This window comes from Lonchura striata, chromosome 15 (assembly GCF_050655825.1).
Source record: "Lonchura striata isolate lonStrDom1 chromosome 15, ASM5065582v1, whole genome shotgun sequence".
In the NCBI taxonomy this organism is placed as follows: domain Eukaryota; kingdom Metazoa; phylum Chordata; class Aves; order Passeriformes; family Estrildidae; genus Lonchura; species Lonchura striata.
The window spans coordinates 8769077-8797001 of NC_140717.1; the positions used below are offsets into that span (position 1 = coordinate 8769077).

At 41.2% G+C, this 27925-nt stretch overlaps 1 protein-coding gene across 2 annotated transcripts; it reads left to right on the plus strand.

The window, feature by feature from the left end:
- The first annotated feature begins 1791 nt into the window (after positions 1-1791).
- PPM1F (protein phosphatase, Mg2+/Mn2+ dependent 1F) lies at positions 1792-27656 on the plus strand. 2 transcript variants are annotated; one of them, XM_085593118.1, is made up of 7 exons: positions 1792-1993; positions 11361-11494; positions 15022-15221; positions 16334-16522; positions 17643-17786; positions 18663-18756; positions 19866-27656. In XM_085593118.1, exons 1-7 carry the CDS (start codon positions 1818-1820, stop codon positions 20237-20239), a joined length of 1311 nt encoding a protein of 436 aa, XP_085449244.1. In that variant the 5' UTR covers positions 1792-1817; the 3' UTR covers positions 20240-27656. The 2 variants fall into 2 exon arrangements, with proteins under 2 accessions (XP_085449244.1, XP_021405658.3); XM_021549983.3 differs by having other exon boundaries at positions 11364-11494.
- The last annotated feature ends 269 nt before the right edge of the window (positions 27657-27925 follow it).

Below are 27925 nucleotides of genomic sequence, written 5' to 3' on the forward strand. Positions count from 1 at the left end.
ATTAATTCCCAGTACCTATCACCTATGTTAGACAGTGTCTCTAAACCAATAAAAAGTGTCACCATCACAGTGAAAGATGGAGGACAAGAAGAAGAAGGACAAGACACACCCAAATTCCTCCATCTTGCCTCCTGAACCCCATTCTAAAAAATGCCAAAATTCTACTTTGTCACCCTGTGTTACATTAACTCAAACTCTTGTGACCTGTAAATCTTCACACAAAGTTGGCAGTTTTTTTCACAGGCTAAAATCGAAGTCACAGGTGTTTTTGACTTCATGCCAAGGTCTCCAAGCCCCCTGCCAGGGTCTCGAGACAGGGCAGCCAGAGGGATGTCCTGGGTTTCCACAATCCATAGTCCCAAAACTGTTTCAGCACTAATTGTGGTCAGATGGGAGGTGCAAAGGCTGCTGCATTTCAACACAGAATGTGCGGAATGTGACCTGACATGGGATGCACTGGCAGCAGAGAGAAAAAACTAGTCTCTAGAAAGGTAATTTATATCTTTGCTGTTTTAGTTGGCACATTGTGTGCATTTACTGAACCAGAGAACACAGCCCAAGTACCACAGTACCAAGCCTTTTCCTCTGATCAGATGTTTGTTTATACACTTACAGCTCAAACATGAACTATGTTTTACAGTACTGCTTAGAAGATCCAGCCATACGTAGAAGATTGTTTTCCTGTAGTTCTTTTAGTTGTTTTGGGTAAAAGCAGGTTGGAGCAAATAGATTCTTTTCATGAAGAACTTCAGGATTGTTTTAAAAATCAAGTTGATGTGGTGCCTCGGAGTCATAGGTCTTGACATAAACTACGACAGCTTCCAGGGTGCTTGTACTGATTCAGTTGTTCAAGTCCTCTCTTAGCTGTAGCCTGTTTGTACACCAGCTGCTCTGAACATACCTGTGTGCCCAGCTGGTTGCTGCTGCCGCCTGGGATTTCTGTGATGCTTGGAGATGATTCTGGAAGTGTGGGAAACCTGTCACTGGTCATTTTCCATGGCTTCCCAGCTGAATTGGGAATGCTTTCCTCTTCCTCCAAGCATGGCTTTTACTTTTGTTATTTACAGACAAACTTTTGGTTGTAAAATCTCTTTGCACCCTTGCCATTTGCATGTATCTCCATGCGTGATTATCAGGGTAATCTTCATCGTGTGATTCTTCATCATCTAATGTAGAGTAAGTTATTTAGGATAGAAAAGCCACTTACCTGTGTCAGTACTCACCTTGAGTACTGTGTACAGTTTTGGGCACCACAATGTAAAAAATGCATTAAGCTATTAGAAAGCATCCAAAGAAGAGCCACAAGGATGGGGAAGGGTTTGGAGGGGAAGTTATAGGAGGGGTAGACGATGCTGTCAGGCACATGGTGAGATTTTTGGGGTGATTCTGATGATCTCTTCCATCTGAGGTTATTCTAGGATTCCATGAGCGCTGAGCGCGGGAAGGGCTCAGTGAAGAGGCATCCCTGGGGAACACCTTCCTGCTGCTTTCAGCCCTTCTCTGCTGGCAGAGGGTGTGTGGAAGGAGAGCACCGGGCGCTGCGCTGGGCAGAAAGCGGCGCGGCCGTCCCGTCCCGCCCGGTCCCGCCCCGCCCCGTCGTGCCCGGTCCCGGTCCCGGTCCCGGTCCCGGTCCCGGTCCCGCCCCGCCCCGCCCCGTCCTGTCCCGCCCGGTCCCGGTCCCGGTCCCGGTCCCGGTCCCGCCCCGTCCTGTCCCGTCCCGCCCCGCCCCGGTCCCGCCCCGGCCCCGCGCTCCCCTTAAAGGGGCCGGCACCGCTCCGCCGGCCCCGCCCCGCCCCTCCCGGCCGGGCAGCGCCGCCATGGCGCTGGAAGTGGGGCCGTGCGCGGCTCCCCTGAGCTCCTTCCTGAGGGACTTCCCGGCGCCGCTGGGCCCGGGGGAGCCGCTGCCGTGGAGCTCCGCGGGGAGCGGCGCCCTGAGCAGGGCCGAGGCGCCGGGCGCGCTGGCCGAGCGAGCGAGGAGCCTCCTGGGCAGCAGGTGAGGGGCCGCGGCTGGAGGCGGGCTCCGGCCGGGCCGGCCCGCTGTGGGGCGCGGGCCGCCCGGCTCCGGGGCCGCGGCAGGTGCAGGCGCGGGAGGCGCTTCCTCCAGACGCGGGGCCCGCCGGGGCGGGGGAGAGCCCTCAGCGTCTCCAGGGAATTGGAGGTTTGGAGGTTTATTTTTTATCATTCCCCCTTCTAAATTACTTTTAGCGACTGTTAATAGCATGCTTCTATTCAGGCCATAGGCCTTCGGCCCCGTGCCTTCATAGTATTGTTTGTGTGTGCTTTTCTAAGGTATTTCTCTCCCGCTGTCGGTGCGGGTTCAGCTACGAGTGTGCAATTGGCGCGCCAGCAGTGCGAGCTCGGGTCCCGTGGAGCAGCTGCAGGTCCGGGAGGGAAGCAGTCCGTGCGGAGCCCCGCAGGGTGCCGCGGGTGGTCAGCTCCCCAGCCCTCCCCACTGGGCCGTGCTGGTCTGGGGCTCTCAAGCTGATGTTTTCTTAAAACTTTAGGAGCCTAGTCACACCACTGCTGGAACAGACAGCTGCTCATCAGTGATGCTTCTCTCATCCCCTGTCTGCATCCTAATAAACATCCTGACCAGTTTAGACTTCCTCTTTAATGCTGCTAAGAATTTGAATGTGGCTTAAGTCTTTTGGCACTTTAGTGCTTCATTGAGAACAGGTTATCTGCCACCAATTTCTTCTGATACTCCACTCTCTTACTGTGCTTTGGCAGTAGGGCCTGTGCACTCCAGCTGTTAGAAAGTTCCTACCACAATCTGCTTCACTAACCTGCTTTTAGGAGTCCAGAATAGTGATTGTGGATGGTCTGAAAGAACAGGAGTGGTGATCAGACTGTGCTGTGGTACTGGAGCATGGAGGAGTCTGGTTGTGGCTGAATGTTACCTGGTTACTAGAGGAATTTGATAGATAGTAAACATGGTTTGAATTAATTGCCTTTTTAACTATCATCCAGTGAGTTTATGAGCACCAAATAAATTTGTTGTTGTTGTCGAAATTGTCTAAGTGATTTTTAGTTACATAAATTGTCTGGGGAATTTGCCTTAAAAATCAAGTCACTCGTATATATTACAGAGATGATTGTGGACATAATATCACTCACTTAAATGGTATGCCTAAATATGAAGATGAAAAATGTATACCAAAGAAATACAATTTCTTAGTCTGTAGTTTAAAAAGGCCTAGATAATCATTGCATTTTTTACTTGTGCTTTGACTAAATTGCTCTTGAACAAAACACAGCTGGGTTTTGTTCCACAGTGAGATTGCAAATTCATCACATGCATTAAATCTTTGAACTCTATGGAGCAAGAGCGGTTCTGGGTGAATGCTTTAAAGAACAAGGTAATGCCAATCTTGAACAAATACTTATCACATGGCACCCACTCTGCCACGTGGGCCAGGCTGGTGCTCTCTCCAGTTGATTTAGAGAGGAAGGTATGAGGCTATAGAGTTATGGGATGTGTTACTCAAACTGCAGTGCTTTAAAATCAGTATTTCTGAGCTGCATATCTGCTGACATTCTGTTCTTGTGTATTGGGCACGGTAACAAGTGGAAATAGAAGAGGAATGATGGTTTTGCAATGCTTTCACCTCACCTGTCACTCCTGGTGTTTACACAGAGAGGAGCTTGCCAGTGTCAGAAGCTTCATTTTTTGCATACCTGCCCTGCAGCCAGTTCTGCCTCCACAGCCTCTCTGGTGGAGCTGCCCAAGTCCTGAGCTGGCAATTTAAAAAAAAAAAAAAAAAAAAGTAGATTGCTGCATTTTAATTCTGCTTTACTTTCTTTTGCTCCCTTTCCCTTCCTTATCAATTCTTCTTTTCACAAAATGCTTGTGGAAAACAGAAATAGGTAAGAAAAGTGTTTTTATGAATTCTCATGGCTGGCTGCAGGCAGCTGTGTGTTTGGGCAAAGCCGTGAGTTTGGGTGTAATGTAGTGTACCTGAAGTGTCAAATGTAGGGATCCCTGCAGAATTATAGCTTAGTTTTGGACTCCTAAGAGAAACCTCACTTTGCAGTTGCAAAAAGGCTGCATTTTCCTGTTGGGTAGCCTAAGTTCTTGCATGTGGAGAAGAAGACTGATACAGCCCAAGGCCAAGACAGGAACCTTGTGTTTTGAAATTGAAGGCCTTCTTCTTGTAATCTCTGTAATTAGGAACTTAAACTGAAGCCTCTGATTGTGTGAGAAATGGCCAACTTTACTCTTTTTTTCTCCATATTTGCTATTGTGGGTCAATTCAAAATGCAGCTTTGAAGGCTGAATAAACTTTTTTGTTGATGCGACTCCTCAATAAAATAGATGAGGGAATAGTAAGAAAATAAGAGAAAGAAGGATGTTAAATATTTTAAAAAATGGTAAAATAAGAGTGAGGACTGACCTTAGAAGACACTTTAATGTTTGTACAGAAGTTGTTGAAGATGCAGAAGGGTGCCAGATTAGTGACTGTGCAGGAGGTCACTGCTGTTGGGATCCAGTGATCTGCAGGCTGTCATGGCAGCATCCCGAACACAGGGAGAGCAGCTCGGTTAAAAACACACACCCTCAAATATCACTGTGTTATTCTACATAGTTTAACAGTCTGAAGGTGTTATTGGATGTACTTTGCTAACCTGCCTTCTGACATTGTTGCTTGATCTCTATTTCCTGAGTGTGAGATTTCTCTAACACTCCAGCATCACAGAATGTATTTTACATGGTGATTAGTACTGCTGAAGGATTTCTATGTAGATCAAAGTGTTATTGGGAAGCAAGTTTGACACTCAGTTCTGCTGTTCCTGCTTTTCATTTCTGTGTTTTTAGGTACTTCATTCCCATGTGCACAGATGTTTGGGTCATGCCAATCAAGGTCCATAGCCAATAAAGCCCAGCAATATCCTTGGCTCATGAGGCAACGTATGATGATTAGCTTGGTCTCTCAGTTGCTTGGAGGCACAAACCTTTGTGCCTTTGCAATGAGGAACATTGTTCCTCTACTGCTGATCAGGATTTCTGTTGAGAAGAGAATGGGCAAGAAATAATTTTGGTTGGGTCCAACAAGAAGTTGCTGAATGCTGTTGCTTCTCCGAGGCTGCACACATCTTTTTACATGGAAGCAGCTGGATATGTTAGGCTAATCCCTGAATGACCTAATCTAAAATGAATTATTTTAACAAATTTCTGCAAATGTAGATACCATAGCGAAACACCAGCTAAAACAGCAAACCATTATGCTCTCTGGTGGGCCTTGCCCCTAAATCACTAATCTGGTAAAGCTTTGCAGATATTTCTACTTTGAATAGTTCATTTAAATCAATGGATCTGCCTGTTGCTAACTGCAGCTAAACACATAACATTTTGAAGAATCAGAGCAGGCTTAAGTAATCTTGTTTTGCAGAAGTTTAATTAACGTACTCTTTTTGGTAATAGCTGTGTTCTGATAGTCTGTGAAAATAGGTGAATGTGAATGAAGTGACCCTTAGTTACTTCCCAAGGTTTAGAAATTAACCTGAAATATTCCTGACTTTCACTGCAACAGAACATGAGATGAAGTCAGACCCCCAGATATAGAAATTTTGTCTTCCCCTCGATAGGAGCTGAAATTTGTATGGCCATCCTGTGACATATCTGAAGAACAATGTGAAATTGCTGCAGCCTTCCTGTTGGAGGAGATTTACTACAATAACAGTTGAGAGACTTGGGCTTCCTGTTCTGCCCCCTCCCAAGCCATCTGCTGTTGCCTCGGCATCCTGTTTTGTGTTCTTTGTGCTTTACGCTGTAGTGCTCACACCAAGGTGTGGCCCTGGTATCTTTATTTCCAGCATTCCCTTCTTTTAGAGTAGTTCAGCAGTTCTGGTATTTTCATGTCTAATGTGATTTAAGTATGAGCAGGGGGAAAAGAAAATCTTATCTTGCTTCTGGTTTCCCAATCTCTTCTTAAAACGCTCTTTAGTCTCTTCCTCTGTGAAAACTTTCTACTGTCACCTCTGCTTTTAATAAATTCTCTAAAACTTACTTCCTTATTCCTAATTTGAACCATTTGATGTAATGCTGGTACTTTTCCATGTTTGGGAACATGTTTGCATATTTTGCTCTCATAACCTGTGCAAATCACCCTTTCTGTTGTTGTTTCAGGATAAATACTCGATTTTGAAGCAACATGTTTAGGGTTTAATTGAAAAGTGGCTTTTGTGGAATTAAGCCTTTCCTGTTCTGCTGTGGGGTTTTTCTTCCTGCTGAGAATAAAATGGAAGTAGCAGGTGACTCTTCACTGCACATTTTTTATAAAAACTGTTCAGTAATGACTGAAGGTCCTGAACAGATGGATTCTGGATTCTAAAGCTGCTGCTTCTGGTAGTTTCATAAGGAAAGCTGGAAAAAAACCTGCTTCATGTAACCCTAAGAGATGGAAATTCTGTGTGTGGCATTGTTTATGTATTTATTTTGATTCCCTCTTGTTCATCTCCTTTAATGACCTGATGCCATTAGCACAAGAAATAACTTCCTGTGCATTGTAGAATGTCAGATGTTCTCTCCTTAATGGATATATATTTGAACTTTTCTGGCCACCATCACCCTGGGAACTCTAGGTACTGCTCTAATAAATGCTAATGCTTAAAGCTGCTTGAGTGGAAACATTCTGATTATAAGAATAAAAAGTGAAAGGGAAATAAAAGCAGCAGATTGGGGAGAAAATAGTGAGTACAAGCAGCTTTTGTTTATGAGGAAACTTGTGACCTGCTATTATTTTGGCAGTGTGAGAGGATCTTTCACTTGCTGGAGAGCTGCTGGCATGTGCAGTTCTGCACTAAACCTGCTGCTGATAGAGCTGCAACATGCTGGAAACACCCCGAGCCCGCAGTGGCAGAGCTGTGCTGTGTGTGGTGATCTGCTGTTCAGAGCCCACGGAGCAAATAAGGGCACCTCTTCAGATGTAAGGCAGCTGACTTATGCTAGAGCTTGTGCTTTCAGATACAGCACTTCTTTCTCCCCAGCATAGTGTGTATGCACAGGCTGAAAGGAAAAGAGGACTGCACACTGGTGCTCTGGCCTGCAGTACCACTGCTGCCTTGTTGCCATGACTTCGGTAATAATGTCTGGAAACAAAATTATATCACTTTTTGCTTTAATCTGAAAGATAAGTGCTGAATACTTGGCCAAGACAGTTGGTAATCTCTTGTGCTTTATTTGATACAAACAGATTTCCTGACAGTACTGTGGGAGAATGTGTGTATTTGAAGTGGGGCGAATATGAATTCTTCTGCTTGCAAAATAGGTACATAAAAATGCAGAAGGCTGTGTAAACATGGAGTGTTTGGCATATTCTAGAGAGTCTGTGTACCACCCTCCTAGGTGACACAGAGCTCGTTTCTCTGCTCCCAGTGCTGAGGAGCATCTTTTTGGGGTCTGCCATCTGCTGCACTACTCCGAGGCCTCAAAGTGACTGTAAGCTGGGCATGGAGCACTGCAGGAAGACTGTCAGTTGTTTTCAAGCCTTCACAAAAAGTGTAGTTGTAGCAGAGGCTCTGGCCAAGGTATGGTGGCCTGACCTTTGATGCTCTGGATGCTTTCCTGTTATCCAAAAAACTGTTTGGTAGAGACTTCTGAATGTACCCTCTTAAACTGGAGAGGAAGAAGAGGTGGGAACATCTTTGAACTGGTGACTTGTTTGCAACACTTGTTGCAAGTTTACTGGGGGTTTAATGACTCGAATAAAAAACTAATAAGTTATCTTACTGTGTTTCTGCTTCCCAAAAGAATATGTATATATTTTGGTGCTTTTCTTTCTGAAGACTGGTACTAAAAGGGTCAGCAACAGTCTTATGATTGTCCTGACATATGTGATTACACTGAGGCTGTGGCGGTGCGACAGCTGGTCTTTTGAAATAAAAAAAAAATAGATAACTAAATTGTATTGCAGAAGAGAAACAAGGTGAACAAGAGAAGTAAGTTCTGTTCTGTAATTATGCCAAATCTAAAGTATGCAATGCATCATAATTGCATTCTGCTTCTGTCTGTAACTTTATTTTGGCCCAGAGGTATGTGTATCAACAGGAGCTTTGCATAGCTCCTTTTACCAGTACTGAGTGTGTCCAGTAGTCCAGAATCTTTCAAGGAGGAGGGTGGCATATAAATTTAAGTGTGGTCTTTATTAGTATAAGTATTGCTTTACTACTCAACTTGCCTCTTCTGTCTGTACTCAGGTTTTTGAAACAAGTCTTGTTTTTTACTGTGAGTAGCTGAGGATGTGAGCTCCATGCTCCAGCCACTGTTCATCTGACTTCAGCTGCTGGTGAAGTTACGATGCCTTGTCTGCACTGTTATGACATGCTTTAATTCTTTTAAAATATTTTTTACTGTGGTCAGAACACACCCTTTTATGTTAGCAAGGAAATAGCCTGCAGCAAAGAAATTCAAGGCTTGTTTACTACTAGCCTGTGTGTGCTGAGGCTGAGTGTTTAGTGTTGCGTGTCAGAAATGGAGCTGAAGTGTTTCTTCTAAGATTCCCCTCAAGTAGCATCCTGTGCATGTAACACACCCCACCAGCTTTCCACTTCTTCCCAGTACAGTTGGTTTTCCACTTAGGAAACAGCTACAGTGTTCCTTCTGATTCATGGAGATTAAATTATGCTTGGTTCAGCTCATCACCAGGGTGTCTTGGACTTCTTTGAAAGGAAGATTTTAACAATAAGTGACATTCTTCTTTGCTTACAGGAAAGGTTTGAAGTCTGCAATGGTAATTGCAGTGGGTTACTTTTGCACTGGTTGCCATAGGTACTGTGACTGTTTCCAGATACTCTCCAGCCAAGTGAGACCTTGTAGCTCTCAACTAAAGCAGCACTTCTTGCTCTTTTTTAATGACACATTTTGTTAACTCTTTAAGTCTCTTATTTAGAAGGTGAACTTAGGACTAGTAAATGTTGAACCTGAATGAAGGATGCCATTCCTCGGAGCTCCATTTACTTGAGCTCAAGTGAAAACCAGTCTTGCCAATATGGTAATGATATAGTAAAGATTTAATAGCGTGATCACAAATATTTTCTGTTCAGAACTGAGTTTGAACTAAATAGGTTTGGTAATTTTTAGACTTCTGTATATTTCAATGTGTCAGAATCAGTTGTTTGATGTTGTAGCTGTCTGCATAAAAAAATCCCAATAAACAACCACTTTCTTAAAGATTTGCAGAACTATGGAGTGGGAGGAAATACATAGGAAGGAAAGCTGAATAAAGCATACCAGTAGTGAGGAATCACTGAATTTCCTTTTTTAGGAACTGGGTGGAAACTGGAAAAAGTTGAAGGATGTGACATAATTTGTAATTTTTTTCTTTGTTATAGGCATCCTGTAAGCAGAGGTTTATACATCACTTGTGCATTATAGCACTTAGTAGATTTCCTTTCGTTTAAGCTGCTTTGTTTGGACCCAGTTCAGTAATTCTGGACTCTGGAACACATAAATGTACAAAATTTAAAATCAAAGTATTAAGCCCTTTTCTCATGGTGAGCTGTGAACCCAGGCTAGATATTATTTTTTTCTCCAGCACAGCAGAGAAATTCTGAAGATATCTGAAGCTGTGGCTCTCAATGTGCAGCTAAATGCATCTCTGTTAATGCTTCTTGTCTCTATTCTTGGAGCTGAAACATGCTGTGACTAAAGCTTCTGAATTTCAGCAGTGTCAACAACGCATCTGACATTGTTTGTGGACCTTATATTTTCATAGTCCTTTCTTTTTCTTTTACATGAACAACAACAGGAAGAAGGATTTTGGAGGGCAGGGGTGCCATATCTGTTTTGGATGTATTTTTTGCCTGACCTTTTAAAATGTTGTCTGTCAGAGTCATTATAAGCAAGCATTGTTGCTTTAACTGAGGTAAGAAAGGAACTAACTCCCCTAAACATATCAGCCTTAAAAAAGAAATAAAAAGCCACATTCTGTTTTCCCTTGATGTGACATGACTGCAGCTAGCACTGAAAGGGCTACAAACACGTTGCCATCTATTTGAAGTACCGAAATAACTCATTAAATTGGGCTGTCAGTGCCACAGAATGCATGGCATAAAGCAGGCCTGTGTTGGAGCCTGCTGACTGACACAATGCTTTCTGTTTGCTGCCACGGGAGGTACTCATACATGGCTGTGAGGATGTGACAAGGCTCCTCTTTCAGGAGCACAATGGCAAAATGCATTTCAGCTTGTTGTCACTGGGATCTAAAACCCCGCAGCCTTCCCCTGCCTACCCTTCTGTACACACAGACCACTCATTGCTGAGCAACATCACAGACCAAATGCTTCCACCATTTCATACTCCCCAGCAAACCAGTTTCATGCAGAACTTTCTAAATGTTTCCTGGGTAAACAAAGTCTTGTCCTTGACTTGCTCCTTAATGTGGTATTTGCTTTGGTTGGGTAATTCAATACCTTGTGGGAATCAAAAGCTCCATGAACAATGGATAAAGTGCTTTTTTATGGATGTTGATGCTTATTCTTCATTGTGCTCATAGAAAATGGCTGGAACATGTGTTGTGTGTAGTTGTTAGTGCTTGCCATGAGACTGTAGTGACTATAGGAGTTATTTTATAGTAGCCTCCTTTTGGAGTTGGATGGGATTTATTTGTTTACAGATTCAAAAACATTATAGCAAGTGTGTGCTTCTTATAAATCGTGTGGCTTGAATAAAGCATTGAGTGAGCAGGAGGTGGTGAGCAGACCATGTAGCATTATTGTGTTCTAGATGTTTACCTAAAGGTTTTGTCTAAATAATGGATCTTGGAGCCTCTTCTCATCCTAGTCCCCAGTCTCAACTCTTTGTACCTTTTACCTGGGTGGTTTCTTTGGAAAACTTCCAGTCAGAATAAACTGAATAAGGGCTGTAGGTTAGCATTAAGCATGACTTCTTGTGAAAGGAGGGAGAGTTCAAGTAACTTTTTTAGAGATTTATATCTACCACAGTGCTGAGATCTTGATGCTGTCTGTGGTGATATTGTTGACTGCAAATAAGAAATGCTGTATAGTGAGTGGAAACAAAATGTGTGTGTTCAGGGACTAGAACTGAAGGTAGCAGTTCCCATCTGAGAGCTCAAGAGAAAGAGGTACCATCTGTGACTGGAGTGTGAGGCAACAGTTTGAAAATATGATTCATACACGTCTTCCTCTTTACATTCTTGAGAAAGCAGTTGTCTGACTGAGCCTCTTACTAAAGATTTGTGTGAATAAATATTGAACATAAGGTTTGCTCTACTAGTCTACTAATGAAGTTTGTATTGTGTGTAATAGTTTCTAAGTCTGAGGTCACCTGCTATACACTGCGAGGTTGTAGCTCAGTTTAAACTAATGCAGTCTATTTTGCTTCCCCTTCCTTTTCTTACCAGCAGAGATGTTTCACCACTTCTTGCAGCATCACTGATCCATGCTGCAGTTGATGAAGTTCTCCAAACAGACTTGACTGAATTTAAGCTGCAAAATGTGGAAATGGAGGGAGAAGGAGATGAGGAAAGGTTCACCTGTAAGTATACTTTTTTTTCTGTCTGTGGTTTTCCCAGAAGCTGTCTTTCAGAAGAGTTCAGTGTTTTGAAATGTTTCCCAGGTTTATTTGGTTAGGCTGCCTGGCAAGCAGCAGTGAATGGAACTTTATTTGCTTTTGCTGTGTATCTGTGGGATGAAAGGAAGCTGTGCTAGTTTTGTGGGCAACATGCAAACACAGTGTCTGGAGCCCTGACTGATCCTGTGCATTGGCTTTCTGAAAGGGAAGAGTATGTCCTTTTCCTTTTGGCAGAGTGACCTTAGCTAATTATTCCCGTGTTTTGACATTGATATCACCACAGTTGTTCTACAGCCAGACCAACACCTTCAATTCATCCATATAAACCATCTTGCTTTTGTCTTGGCAACCAGATTCAGGCTTCTTGACACCTTAAACATCCTGAAACTCCAGAACTTTCTTTTGACAAGTTGCTTGATAGTATGTGTCTTTATCAATTACTTCTTCTCTTCCCACTCTCCTCTATAAAGGTGAGATCATGAGGGAAGGAGAGCTTTGCATGTCTTCTACCAGATGCCTGCATTTTTTCCTGAGTGAACTGGAGAGTGAACAGACCTTGGTGACTGAGTACTGGTTTTGTGCCTTGTGTGACAGATGGTCCTCCTGCATTTACGTACTGAAGTGTTTAACATTAGACTTCACCAAACCTTCAGTCCCAGTGCCAAGAATTTAAATGGAGCAGGATGCAGGCAGAGCAGAAGATTAAAATGGAGAAGAGATGTCTTAGGCAAACCAGTTTGTTCTGTAAGAGGAAATACTCACCTTTCCATTTACCTGGGATGGGTTGAAAGGCAGTTTGGTGTGCCCTAAACAGAGCAGTGCAGTGGCCAGGAAATGACACTTCCCAGAAGCCTCTTTCAGCATTCATGTCCAAGTCTGAAACAGCAGGAGGGGGAACTCAGTTAATTAAGTCATGCTGCACCTTGATTATGTCATCCCTTGCCCTAGTGCTTGTGGCCTTCACTCACTACAGCTCACCTGGCCTGGGGCAGGATTCTGCCTTGAGGGGGAGCTGGCAAATATGAGTTCAGTGTGACCAGATCACTGTAGCCTCTACAGGAAAGTTAAAAGCAGCATATTGTAACTCACCTAGGATAATTACATAGGTTTGCACAAGGCAGTTGGAAACTATTATCAGAGCACCCAGCAGACACTGTGCTGCGGACTCTTCGTTGTCTTCCAAGTAATTATCTTTGAGGTGAACTATAGCAGTAATAGAAGACATGAACTGTTATACATTTGTGAGCCTAGGACTGTCATCTGTAGTTCTGTGTCTTGTGTAAAACTTGGGCCACAAACCAAAATGAACCCTATCTGAATAATAAAGAAATAATGTTTAGAAACAAGGAGTAATGAAGAACTTGACAGGACGTGGACATTTTCTTGGTCTCAAGCACCTGATGCCTCTGGTTACTTTCTACTGGGGACATTTGTAGAATATTCAGGCTGCTGTTTTACTCTGAAGGCCATAAAGATAGGACTGGAGTCTACTTCTAAGATAGTGCAGGCAAAGTTGGAAAATCCTTGGATGAGTTTTATGTTGAACTAGTTAACATTCTCTCTTACTATTTCTTGTTAACAAATGCTCCAGAGCCCTCCCTGTTTTGATGGTTGAAGCCTTCTGTAATTTCCATTTTACATATTCCTGTCTATTTTGTCTACTTGTTTTTGTGTCATCATTGCCATTTAGATCAAACCTCTACTGACCATCTTCCCCTATCAAACAGGATGGAAACTGCTCATTGTTCAGGTACTTGCATTGCCTGATTTCAGCAAGGAACAGCTACTCTAAAAGTGTTCATTTTTCTGGCCCCTTGGACTGTATTTGTTTTCCTGTATCTTGTAGCTGCTATTACATCACTTTAACTGTACAACTAGAAGGAAAGCTGTTCCTCATGCTACAGCACAGTATGGACTCTCTTCCTGCACTGCAGTAATAAATCTGCTAAAAAAAGCATTCTTGGAATGAAAGAGAAGTGATTATATAAAAGCAAGGGGGGGTGTGCACGTGTGAGTACCACTGTTTGTGGTACACTGTAGAAGCATTTCTGCTGTTAAGATACTAAATTCTTTGTCAGATGTCACAAGCTTAATATTTAAACAGCAATATGTGTCTTCTGGTCAGTATTAGTCTAGACATTTACAAATATATAAACTAACAGCTGTAGGCAAGGCTGTCAGAAATGCTGTCCTATTTAGTTATTTTGTGTATGGGATGAATTAATATCCAAAGGTTTTTATAGCTTGTCCATTAACACCTACATATTAAGCAAATCAAAAGTAATTTTGGTTAGTATGTAGTGGCTGCTAATCAAAGATGTGTGTTTAAATTTAAGCTTTCAATTCTCCAGGCCTAGAGATGCATCTGAAGCTGGCCCGTCACTACTGCTGAAGAAAAAAAAAAAAAAGCTTGAGAACCAGGGGTTATAAAAAGGAATTCTGAGGAAGTTTTAATGCTAGCAGTGTTAGCAGCAGTCAGGATAAAATAGATATAGGAAAGATAGTTTATGCTTTGCAGGTCTTTAGAGTATACACTAGCAACCAGCAAATTATTTTTGCTCTATAAGTGTTCTTTTCCAGTGTGTTTTGAAGTTAGTTTATTTAGCATTTAGGCAGATTTCCTATTCAAATAACAAAACTTTAAATTGTTACCTTTTTGGAGGGATACTGTCTTGTAAAGCTAGACACAATGCCAAGCACCAAGCCATTCAGTCTGATGAACAAGTTTGGATTAATTGATCTTTGGGATCTGTCCAGAATAGGATTTGAGTGTCTGGCTGGAGCTTTTCATGCTATGCCCAATGGGTGTTTACAGTTCTGCTCTGTAATGACAAAACTGGAAAGCAGCGGAAGTGTTTGGTCCCTGCAGCTCCTACAACCCTGAGTATTTAAAAAGATAAGGATAACAGCTTAAAATTCTAATCTGTTCAGCTCAACTATGAGTTGAGCTATTGACCTCAGCAAACATTTTCAGACTTCCTTGTTGTTTCAGTGGAAGTGGTTCAGTAGGACGTAACCTGACCCAAACCCAGGCCAGTGCTTTTTTCAGCCCTTGTGTCCAAGACAACAGCAGTCTCATCTTGAAGGTTTTTCTGCCCACTTGGTGTTTCCCTTTTATTTTTCAGTATGTACAAATTCCTACTGATTGTCTTACTGATTTTACTTACGTAATAATAACATTTATGTCTAATATAGTAGACTGATTTTTTGGGTCTTTGTTATGCTCGATAAACCTCTATTCTGAAAAAGATGTAGCAAATAAAGAAGCTGCTATTATCCTCAGTTTTTATTATCCACTGTTTTCCATTGCAACTTTCTCTCCACATTATTCTCAGGACCTCATTTTAATTCTTGCAGAGCCTGTAAAGGCAGGGTGCTGGATGTTTGTATGTAGCTGTAGGGAAAGAAACTTGAAGGGAAGACAGGCCAAAAGATGGGGTAGTGTAGGAAAGTGGTACAGAGCACTTAGTGTTTTGTCTCTGTGCTGTCAGTGCTGGATGGGGAGTCGCTGCAGCGCTGCTTTTTTAACAAGCTGCGGGACGTGTGCTCCGAGTGGCAGGAGCAGTTGCCACCGCTGAGGCCCCTGGCGCGCTTCCTGCTGGTGTCCATCCACGCCATCCGCAACGCACGGCGCAAGATGGAGGATCGCCACGTCCTGCTCCCGGAGTTCAACCAGCTCTTTGGTCTCTCAGTAAGTCTGGACACAACAAGGCGGGCTGGCTGGGCAGCTTTGCAGCATTGCTGCAAGCACAGGGCTCTGTGTGATGGATGATGGATGATCTGTGAATTTGTTGTTGTAAGTTATTTATCATGTCTGCACTGGAGCAAGGACTTAGTGACTCAGATTGCTGGGGGCCAGCAGCTGCCCTGATAAAGAAGTGATGCAGGGAGGATCTTGTGACTTTGGGATTCATGTCATGAGTTAAGATACCAGAAGATGGAAAGTTCACCTAGTGTTATGTTGCTGTAGTTACAATGTTCTTGTGATTGACACAACTTATATATGGATTGAGAGCAGCCCTGAAGAGCAGGACTTGGGGGTGTTTGTTGATGAGAAGCTCAATGTGACCCAGTGATGTGTGCCTGCAGCCCAGAAAGCCAAATATGTCCTAAGCTGCATCAAAAGCACGGAAGGTAGCAGGCTGAGGGAGGGGAACCTGCCCCTCTACCCTGTTCTGGTGAGACCCCCACCTGCAAAGTTATGTCCAGCTCTGGGACTCGGTACATAAAAATGAGAAGGACCTGCTGGAGTGAGTCCAGAGGAGGCCACAAAGATAATGAGAGGGCTAGAGCACCTCTGCTGTGAAGACAGGCTGAGAGCTGAGGTTGTTCAGACTGGAGAAGAGAAGGCTCTGAGGATGCCTTATTGCAATTTCCAGTACTTAAAGAGGCTACAAGAGAGGGGCTTGGAGCAACCTGGTCTAGTGGAAGGTGTCCCTTCCTATGGCAGAGGGGCTGGAGTTATATGGTCAATAAGGTCCTTCCAACCCAAACCATTCTATGATACAGAGAACAGCAATTGTACAAGTGCAGCTCATGAAACTGCTGGAGGACTCTATAACCAGCAGTCTGCTGCTTCAATGCCAGGTTATTTTTAAGGACATTAAGTGGCTAACTGCAAACAAAAAAAAGTAATTGGTTGCAAAGTACCCGTTTTATCCATTTTGTACATATGTAAATGGACTTAAATGGTCATTTGTATATAAGAAAGCCCAGAAAAAAGAAGCTTTGCTTGTTGGTACCAGTCTGAGCTATCTTGGTTTTGAACATGAATGTCTTCCTCTCTCTCCCTCCCTGCAAAAGGATGATGTTGATCGTGCTTACTTTGCGGTGTTTGATGGCCATGGTGGGGTGGATGCTGCCAATTACTCAGCAACCCACTTACACATAAACGTTGGGTTACATGAAGAGATTGTTAAGAATCCAGCTGAGGCCTTGAAGTGCTCTTTCCAGAAGACAGATGAAATGTTTCTTTTCAAAGCCAAAAGAGAGGTGAGTGGGTAGAGATTAATTCCATTGTATTTAAATAACACTGAGAACTGTTGAACAACGTGGTATTATGCAGAAAATTCTGACAGTAAAGTTTATTTGAATCACTGGCTTCTTTATGAAATTATGCTATGTGTAAAGATTTTGTTTGAGCAAATTATTTCTTGTTTTGAGGAAAACCAGTGCTTGGGAGTTCAAGAAAAGTAATTGAAAATAAGTGCTGAAGTGATTTAAATGATTGTGACGTATCAATTATTTGAGAGAATACTGGTGCCTCCTTGTCTAAACCAGGCAACCTCTAGATGTTCTGCTGCCTTACCTCTTACCTGGAAAAGAGATTTCTTTCTTCTGATAATATGGTTGCTGTCTTCCTCTTTCTTGTCTGGCCACTAGTGTCACTGGTGATTGTAAGTGAAAAATGTGTTCTGCGATTTAAAGCAGACTCCTCAGTTCGTTAAACTTATTGATTAAACTTTGAAATAAGTTGGTACAATGAACATTCTTTTTTCAGAACTACATTACACTGTTTGCGAACTCTTATTATAGCACTACTGTGGAAATACTCATTGTCAATATCTTTATTTCTGTCAGTGAGGTATGAAATAGGGACCAGCATTTCATAAGGTTTGACTCTCACTAATCTTTACAGGGGATCTAGGACAGTTAGATGTTTTTCCTTTGTTGCCATTCTCATTTAAATACCCAAGGATAAGGAGATCTGTGTGGAGCAAGATATTTGTAGTTGCTAGGGGGAAGAATGTGAAAGTGATTGGACAAACAAACAAAGGGTTTGTGGAATGTTCATTCTACTGAAATTCAGATCCTTTTGCTTTTCTACATGTCTCTGTTTTAAACAACAGAGCTCTTAATCTCCTAGATCAGTTTTGGAATTAATAGCAAGAGAAGGAAGGACATAAGTCATCTGCAAATTAGAAAATGTGTTTATAAATTGTTTATTTCAAGTCTCTCTACTATCTTGTACTCTTTTTTCAAGTATCTGAATTAGGATTAGCATGTCTAATTTGCTGCATTTAATGTGATTAAGCCTAAATTTTCAATATTGCCATATATCCTAGTAGGGCTTGTTGAATCTTCACCTGACACCCCTGTTTTCCTTCTGTAGAAGCTGCGGAGTGGCACAACAGGTGTGTCTGCATTGATTGTAGGGAACAAACTGCACATAGCATGGCTGGGGGACTCTCAGGTGATGCTGGTGCAGCAAGGGAAAGCTGTGACATTAATGGAACCTCACAAACCAGAAAGAGAAGTAAGTCTGACTTGTTTTTTCCTCTTAAGTGTGTGATGTCGGATTCTCTCTTGAAACCTTTTGGAGCCAAGCCTTTATAAGTGATTACACATACTGCATGTTAGGATGCATGGAATTAACAATTTCTTGTTTTGCGTCCTCTCCTGTCTTGACAAGGTGATCCCTACACCTTACCTGCTTGGAAGTACTAATGGATGGTACTGAGGGTCCTGACTTCAGTTCCTGCTCAGACTATTCAAAATTTGCAGTAATTACAGCCTTCCACAGGATTTTTGTGTGTGAATTTAAATCTGCCTGTTACAAAATATCTTAGTAGCAATTTAAAATATTAGCATAATGCAAATCTTTCATTATTTGCAGTACTGTCATTGAAAAGCTAATGCTAATCTATTGGCCTAACTGGCTTAAAGTGTATTGCATTTCCTATCTGTTTTAAATAGCCAGATATTTTATTCCATGAAATTTGATGGGGACTTTGCAAGTTCAGCTAGCATTGCATGACCCTTTGCCTTTACTGCATGAATATTGGTAACAACTGAGTAGTTAAAGGAGTATCAATGCAAAGACAATTGTTACTTAGCTTAGTTATCATGTATTTCATTCTGAACATTTATATATACACCCAACTGCTGTATGGAATGGGAAGAAGTAGCAGGAAAATTTACTCATCCATATAGGAAAGCATATGATGATACAAAAGCTTGAGAATTCTGCTTTTTTATGGACAAGCCATAACAGGGATGGAAAGTAATGGTTTGTTTCCAGTAATCCTATGTGGCTGTTTCTGTGCTAGATTCTGATATGTGTGTTTGCCATATTCATTGTAGAAATACAGAAGCTGGAGCGGCAAACAAAATGCATTCCACTGTTTTTCAGGATGAGAGAACGAGGATTGAGGCTCTGGGTGGCTGTGTAACCTACATGGACTGCTGGCGGGTTAATGGTACCTTGGCTGTTTCCAGAGCAATTGGTGAGATAAACCAGAATCAGTAAACTTCAGATTAAACTTGATTGAAACACACCACCTGAGACTGTGTTTACTGTAAATGGTGTCTTGTTCAGCATCAAACAAATAGTAAACTACTTACTGTCTTTCCCATGAGGAAAAGACTTGCATGAGTTGGAGCTACATCAGTTTATTGGTTTTATCTTGAGCATAAAATATTTTATTTTACATACTAGCCATGATAGCCCTATTTTTTTTCTACTACCAGGATCTTGCTTCCTATAAATGCCTAAAGTACTGGAATGTTTTACAGTAGTTTAACAAATATGCAGCATTTAGTTTGTAAAAGTGGAGGAAGCAGTAAATGTTTGTCTAGCCTTTACGTGCTCAAATGCCTGACTTGTGAGAGGGTTTTGTCCACTTTATATGAATGTGTCTTTCTCCTGACTGTGGATCTTTCTGCTTAAGTCAAATCACTGCATTCTCCTTCAATATCCAGCAATTTAGGGCATTTTAATTGTAGTATTCTCATAATCTTATTAAGCAAGCTTACTTTGCTAATTGCCAATTAGAGCAGAAAGAGAAAAAAACCCTGAGCAATACAGTAGATAAATGTAATGTATGAGTAGGAGCAGATTAGTATGGAATTTGTATAATGCTATTTGGATCAGTAGCAACCCATGTTTGTAAGTATGTCCATGCAAAACTGATAAACTAGAGACAATGAGCAAATTCTTAGGGCATTGTGATGTATATCTGGATAGCTGAGAAAAATTTTATGGCATTCTGAAAGCTGTACAGGAGGCATACCCGCAAAATGAAGGCCTGACTATCTCCCTGCACAAATATATTTCTGAGAGAAAAAATTTAGGAATAAATTCCTCATTTTCCCTACAAAATTAAGGGAGCGTAAATTAAAGTAACTCCTTAAAAACCCACTGAATTTAGGTAGGTTCCAAGCATCTTAAAGAAACAAAAGTCTTCTGTGCTTATTCCATGGCTTTTGACTACTTTCATCCTGCATCAGATACATGATCTGGCCATCCTTGAGGATGACAAAAGCAATTGGTGGGTAAAAAAATACCTGTTTACATCTGAAGTAATCAAGCCTTTGCTTTGTATGTTTGTCTCAGGTGACATCTGCCAGAAGCCCTATGTCTCTGGTGATGCAGATGGTGATTCCTTTGAGCTGACTGGCTCAGAAGATTACCTGCTCCTTGCCTGTGATGGATTCTTTGATGCCATCAAGCCCCATGAGGTTGTAGACTTGGTGCTGGATCATTTGATGCAGACCAAAGGAGTGGGGCTCAAAGCAGCAGAGAGACTGGTGGCTGCTGCCAAGGAAAATGGATCCAGTGACAACATCACTGTTCTGGTGGTCTTCTTGAGGGATCCTCAGGACATCCTGGCAGACTGTCTCAGAGACTCCAAGAGCCCTAGAGCTGATGGTGATGCTCAGAGTTCACCCTTTGACTTCCTCAGCTGCGAGGGAAGAGCCACACAGTGACAGAATCTGTTTAGTCCAGAATGTTCAAGTTCATGTAAGAACTGTTTTCCACTGAAGAAGCCTCTAATACAATGGGCAAAATGTATCAGGAAAAAAGACAAATGGACAAATGTGGAACAGAAAGGCAAGACCCCTTTTACTGAGTTCCCATTTGTCTTTTCCTTCTCCCTTTTTTTTCCCCCATTCCCTCAAAAAACACTGAGCGGACGTGGAGATTTGTACAGCTATTTCATCTCTGGGAGCAGACTCTAAAGTGTGTCCCAGGGCTGTTGGTCATATTCCTTTGTCCTCAAGTGGTAAGAAACAATAACAGATATAAGCTAATGGATGAGAGTATGTATTTCATAAAGTCAGCGTGAAAATTTAAATTAGTGCTTTAAAAGAGCACTGTATGTTGTACTTAACTGTGATGTTACTTTGCAAGGTGGAGGGAAGAAGCTGTCCCCACCACAGAAAAGTTGCTTCCTGTGTGTGTTCTGTAGGAACAGATTTGGGGTGCAGGGACTGGGTGACACCAGTGTGCTGTGTAAGGTGCTTTTGGTTTGTGCCAAAGATAGTACAAGAATGATGTGGCCTCTTTATTCAAACAGAAACATTTAACACTTGTGTGTATGGAGAGGAGAAAATAAAACTGGATGCTCCAGAAAAGCAGGGAAACTAGTTAGAAATATCCCAGGGAAAATGATAGAAAATCAACTGCTTTCTGGGATGCTCTGGTTTATAAACTGGAATCTAATATTTAACTGCACTGAATTATTTCTCCCTAACAAACATGCTTATTGGCTATTTGGAAACCTAAAAGACCCCTCTTGTGGTATAAAGAGAGATCTTTACAGTTTGTATGCTCAAGCAGGTGAATGTCCTCTTCCTGCCACTATTTTGTCTACTATAACAAAGGAGGAATTTATTTTTCTTGTAAGTGTTTGTTAATTTTCTGAACTTTACATTTGGAGGAATGTTTTGCAGTGTTACTTTATTTTGTTGTGGTTTTTAATTTAAACTGGAATGTTAAAATGGCTCTGTCTTTATTACTTGGTGTAAAAAAACTGACTACCCTCAAGTGCCTTAAATATTTCACCCAAGGATTTCTGGCTGCCTATCATAGTCTGGTGAGCCAGTTCCTAATTTTTAAAATGTGACTTTTTGTTTTCATTGATGCACTTAAATGTTTCAGTTTGTGAATTATTTTAGTGGTAACTAGGTTTCAAGAAAACATCTTTCATTGTTGCCAAATCTTGTGTGTAGTAAAAGCTTTGCTGTGACTTACTCCCCTGCCCTGTGCAGAAAGCTCTAGAGGTTTAATCATAAAGTAACAAGCTGAGTAATTATTTAATTTAAAAAGAAGTAACTTCTGTCCTTCACCAAATGTCTAGTAACATGAACCAGAAACTAGTTTAGTAACAACTATTTTTACTACTGGAAGGTTAATCTGGCCACACTTCATGAACCTTTTGGGTCTGAATAACTTCCTAAGGAACTGTGAAGCTCAGAGAATGAAAGAAGTGTAATGAATATGTGAGGGTGTTTGCACAACTGCTCTATTCATGGCGTGCTAGAGCCTGTGGTTGTGTTTTGTCTTGCCTGGCTAGCAGGACTCAATAAGATCTGAAGGCTCAATGGGAAATTTGTTATTAATTTCAGTGTCCAAACAAGAAGTGCTTTTCATCTGACAGCAAGATTGTATGCCACATGTAGAAGCACATGTCATTGCAATATGTCAGTCCTATTGATTAAAATATGGTGAGCATTCATGTTGTTTGGGGAGGAAGTTGAGGTAGAAAAGCTAGAATAGCTCAGAGGAAGAACAAGCAGCACTATGTCCACAGTCTCTGGATCCTTTGCTGCTGTGGGATGGTCCAGTGACCCCAAGGCTTTTGCTGGAATTGCTGTGGATGATCCTACAGTTTTTCATGTAGGAACTCCTCAGTGACTTCCTCTCTCACTACACAGCAGCTCGGACAGCAGCTGCCTTGTTTTGATGCAGGGGCTTTTCTGCTGAGAAAGTTGTAAGCAGTTTTCCACCCTACATTTTGGTGTCTCCAAGTGTATGGGGAAGGATTTCTATTATGGCAGCCTGGTGGGGTGGGCATCAGTGTTTGTAGTGAGCCTCCTTCAGTTAAGGAAGCCCTTAGAATTGTTCAGTAATCTCCTTCAATTTATCAACTTCTCTTTGATTTCTAGCCAGATAACTCGATTCCATGCTAAATCCTGATGACCACTAGTGCCTCTTGGTGTCTTAGAAATAGTTCTATTATTAATATAGTAAGAATCATGCAGAATTGATTGCTACCTGAGGGTTATCAGGAGAGGGAAAAATTATTGTATTTGTGAAGGAAGGTGTGAAATATTTGTAAGTTCATTATATGGTCTAGTTTCTGAAATTTGCCAAATTTCCTCAGAGGTGAAAGGTACTGAACAAGACAAACTCTTTGTAATGATTATTTTTTTCAACCTTTTCTGGGCAGATTTACATTACAGAGGAAAGAAATTCTTGAGTCTTTTGATGGATGCTTGCAGCTATGTAAGAATATCCTTTTTTGTTTCAAATTTGATAATTTCTGTTTTATGGGAGCTAAGTGAAGTGGGCCTTTAGAAAGATGTCTGTGGCAATCATAAAATCTAATTCTCAAGCAATGCTCTAGGGAAGAAATTCTACATTCTTAGAAGCTGTTCCCTTATATTTGCATTCATTCTGACTGACATACTGCTTCATTTCTTTGAGATGTAAATGAATAGTAATAGTCTTTGAGAAATCATAGAGATTACAGCATGGATTAAAAGTATTTCTCTATTTTTCAGATACTTCTTACTAGCTTTAAAGTCTGGTCAGGTCAACAGAAATTGTAATAGGTCAAAAAAGGCTGTTTGTATCCCATCACTAGAATAAGTAATTCTATGTGTCATCTACAGGAAAATCACAAATATGGTTTGGGGGGAAGCTGTAGAAATTAGCTGAAGGATTCAAGACAAATGTTCAATAATTTTTATGTCTTACTAGACTCCAAATGAATGACTGCTGAGTGCATTTTAGCACTCAGTAGAAGAAAAATTGCTTTTTAGAGGAGCCTGAGATTTTAAAACAAAGCACACTTAAATTCTTTTGTTGTTCGGCTGGAAATTGACTTCAGTTCTTCTGCTTAGTAGGTATCCAACATCTCTTTTGCTTATGGGTAATTCATGGTTCTATCTTCCCCTGCTATCCCCATCCTTTCCTTCCTAGACACACACCTAGATAGTGAATATTCTGGGTCTGACAGAGACAAGATTAAAATTTTACAAATAACATTGGGGGGGGGGGTTAATTTTGGCTTTTTTTTTCTGAGAATATGGATGATAGAAACGCAGGAAAATTCTTAGAACAGAGGGAGATTAAGTAAAATCCACCCTCCGAGTGATGGAGGAGTGAAAGAGAGAGACAGGAATGCATTTAAGTATTATTAATGCCTATTTTAAAAAGGAAGTGGGCTGGAAAATAGAGCTACAAATGTCAGTTCTTTCGAGTGAAATACCAGTGCTTGAAAGAATTAGAAACACACCCATTAAAAAGGCAGAGCTCAGCTGTGGTAACTCTTGTCTTCAAACAGCCAAAGGAGTAGCACTAATGTGTCCAAGGTGACTTACTGTGACCCCTGAACACTACCGTGGAAGCTAATGCTCCTAAATGGATTTTTCCAAACATCCTCCTGTGTAAAGGAGTGCTAAGAGGGAGCACCCAGCCTCTGCAGTTCCTGGTCACTGTGCAAGTGCTGCTGTGAGTAAACCTGGAGTGTGTTAATGAGTGGAGGGGCTGGTGAGCCCTCCAGGATGAGTAATTGGGCACCGAGTGGTTACAGCAGTGCTGGCAGCTGAGTACTGTTAATCACAGTGATGACTTTAATAGCATTTAATAGACACATATCTCAATTCAAAGTCAGATGTGATACTGCTCTTTTAAAAAGCATTTCCAGTGCCATTAACCTTCTGTCATGAGGAGCCACTAAAATTTCCACTTTTTTGTTGGATATTGGGAAAAGTACTTCTCTTGTTTTCTGAAATCTGGAGAGAAGTTGGCTGTCTGCACTGCAAAACCTGTGTTCAGTTGATAGCTTAAATCAGTTATTTGGGGTTGAAGCTTCCGTCCCAGGCAAAAAAAATCCAAGAAACCAACACCTAAAAACTAACCTAAAAAAGGTGTTTCCAAAACAAGTGGCCAAGAACTTTTGTAAATGGTATTTATAAATGGCATTGTCAAAAAGGTAACCAATAAATACCCTCAATCTATAAAGGGCATAGACAGTAAAGTCTAAGTTATTATTCCAGCTCTACTCTTAGTGCAAATTTAACTCTCTTGGTAAAATTATTTGTATTCTTGTGGATGCAGGTATTGAATGTACAGCACCAGCCATTGTCTGTTTCTAGTCTTACAGTACTGAAGTATCAAGCAAATGCTTTAGGGAGAAGGTGGGGGGATGTTAGCCACAACAGAGCAGATTGCAGATGATTCATGTATAATTTAGCTCTAGTTAAGCCTGAATTAAATTTCCCTGCTTAGTTCTATTACTGTCCCTTTTGCAATTGGGCCTGTGCCTTCAGACAGATTCCTACTAGGAGAAAATGGTTCATTCCCCCTTTTTGAGGAGCAAACTCTTCTGATGAACAAAATGCCACTCAGGAAGGAGAAAAAAGAGCTTTCAATATGAATGTGAAACTGCCCAATCTACATGAAGTTATGTACTGTCCCTAAACACAAATTTATAACAGGTCTGGTTGCATTGGAGTAGTATTGGAAACCAGGGTGGGGTTTGCCAAGCTCATCAAAACTTTTCAAACAGCATCAAAACCAAGAGGCTGATCCTCTCTCTGTTACTAAATCAAGCCACTCAACCAGCCAGCTCTGTGGAGTATCTCTTTTGCAGCATTGACAGCTCTTGAGAGCTAAGCCAGACACTTTTTGCATGTGTTTTGGTTGGATTTTATTTAATTTAAAGTTATTTTTATTTATATAAGTCATGTCAGCTGAGAAGTAAACAAATGGAGACTTGAAGGAGTGTCTGCACTTCTGAACATGTATCTGTCACAGACACTTGTTAAAGTAATGCCTTAAAATGAGCTGGTAGGATCTTGTGACAGATAACTATCTTTGCATGGAACAGGAAACCAAAATCTTCCAGAGAATCACATAAACCTTTCTTTTGGTGTGACCCATCAGACCTGAGCTCACAAGTTCTTCAGCTGCTGCTGATGCACACAAAAATAAAGAAGGAACAGCTGTGTTGGCCACATAGAAAATTTAGCAAGATGCAGATTTTGTTGAGTAGAGGAGGACAAAATCAATAGGAAAAGAAATGTTTTCAAGCTTCTTGGAATGCAAATAATGGAATAAAAAAAAAGGCAGCCTAGAAGAGTTGGCAGTGCACTGTCAGCTGAAAACCACTGTTTCAAGCAAATTAATTTGGCTGTGTTGTAATGTCTGTTTTATTTTGATAACAAACTCCTCTCAGAGTTTTATGTCTTATTATGTGCCTTTTAGTTGAAGAGACAAGATCCATTCAGTTCCTTAGAAAGTTAAATATATCTGGGCTTTGTGACATGTTAGATCCTGATTATTGAATTTTCTGTCAACTATTAAGCCTGATTACTAATTTCCAGGACATATTAACATATCAAATACTGATGTTATTACTGATTAAATGGTTTTGGATTTCCATGCACAGGAATGTCATTGGTCCTTCCTGATCAAGTGGATCACTCCTTGAAGTTATTTATCCCTTTTGAGGCCATACATTAGGCAGGTAAAAGGTTTGTTGCTTTGGCAAATGGAGCTGGAATGTGTGACCGTCATTCCTGCCAGGAACTATTTATCCTTTTATCTAAGCAATGATGCTTCTTTTTGGATATTCAAGGGTAAAGAGATAATAGCTAGGAAACCAGGGTGAAACCTTTGTGAAAAGGCATTTGGCTGAATATTGCATGATTAATACTGCTTTCTTTGTTTGTTTTTCCCACTTATTTTTTTCTTCAGTGTATTTAATAATAGCAAATTATTTTTTTATGTGGGGTCAAAACTTAATACTGACAAAAAAAAAGGTCAGTATAAAGTTTTTAACTCTTAAGTTTCTTTAACTTAATTACTTTAATTACCTTTAACTTTCTCTTCTGAAAGTCAGTTCTGCTCTATGTCCTCCCTATTTTATTCCCAAATTTCTTTTTCTCTATCTTTTATATCCTTTTACGTTGTCACCATCTCCCTCCCCTAAATGCTGCCTTTTAGGCTACAAAATCTATTGGCTGCTAAGTCAGTTTAGTTGCCACTTTGTAATTTTTGCTTCATGTGTGTCCATAGTGAATTTGGTCCGATCTTTGGAAGCCTGCAACACCAAGTGTGTAAAAAGAACCATGTCAGCTAGGAAGATAAGAGACTACAATAACTGTTGCTTTGGCATGGACCAGTATTGGATATGTAAGAAGAAAACTCTGATATTTGTATTTCACTTCATAGGAATACTTACGCTTATTTCAGGTAACAATAGTTCTCACCCTGATTACAGGACTTCAAAAACGTTCTTGTTTCTGCCTTTCCTTATTCCTGCAGATTGTTTGTGTTTTCAAACATTTGCACAGTTGAGAGTGGGGGGAAAAGCTTTCTGCCTTCCCTGCCCTCCCCAGCTCTGTCCCCCCAAGCTGGCTGAGCAGGCAGGGTGGGAGCAGCAGCACAGCTCGAGGCTCAGCAACCTCAGTCAGTGCCATTCTTCAGGGTCTGCCACGTGCTGTAATGCCAGTCCTGTGCTTGAGGAGTGGTAAGTGAGACCTCTCTTAACTACTCCTGCTGACTTAAAAACGTATCTTATCAGTATTAAAACAGTACAAGAGCAGAGTTGTTGCTTTAGGCACATTTCTTGCCACTGTGTTGGCTGATGAATCTTGAATGGAAGTAAGAGGGCCAGTGACTTTAAAATAGGAGCTGTTAGCCAAGTTTTGTAGAATCGTAGTCCTTATTTATTTTATATGCTAGTCTGCACTTGTGACCCTGAGCAGAAAAGCTGCAGTACAGCAGGTTTTATAAGCTGTGGCTTAACCAGTTATCTAGTCTCTTAAAACTCTTATTTAAGCTGACTGGTTTCATGCACAAGTTCAAAACCTGTTGTCATTAATCATTAAATGCTATGCATATTTGTACATTCATTTACATGGATTGTTCTACTAGTGCTTGTGTGTATTATGCTACATTACCATATTTTTTATATATGTATGTATTGCATGAGGTTTAATTGTTGGGAATTTTTTGTACTGTCACTTTTGTATTCACACAGTGCCTCATGTATTATTTGCATATTGCAAGAAGTTGTTTCAAAACAGTGATTGGAAACAGGTGGGGATAAGAACTTGCCACTGTAGGATCTGATGGTTCTGAAGTATTAATAAAGTATAGTCACTCAAAGCACTGTGTTTCTTTTCTTAAAGATCTATTTCATTCTAATATTTCAGGTTCCTCATGTTACAGCTTTTTTCATGTAGGTCATGTTGCACATCTTTGAGTGGTTACCCTGTCTCACCTCATTACCTTCTTTCATAGGGCTCTTCTGGAAAGAGAGATCAGTGGAAGCACTAGAAGGAAGCAATCCTTGGGATTACACAGTGTGCTTACTTGAAAAGATTAATGTCACTGAAACCATTTCAGGACTGTGTACCTCTAATTCATTGATTTGA

Bases quoted from the DNA above. Each gene is read 5' to 3' on its own strand.
- PPM1F (XM_085593118.1), top strand. From the start codon at position 1,818: ATGGCGCTGGAAGTGGGGCCGTGCGCGGCTCCCCTGAGCTCCTTCCTG. The intron at 11,495-15,021 runs GTAAGTATACTT...CTGTGCTGTCAG, and splicing joins AGATGAGGAAAGGTTCACCT to TGCTGGATGGGGAGTCGCTG. The intron at 18,757-19,865 runs GTGAGATAAACC...TGTTTGTCTCAG, and splicing joins GGCTGTTTCCAGAGCAATTG to GTGACATCTGCCAGAAGCCC.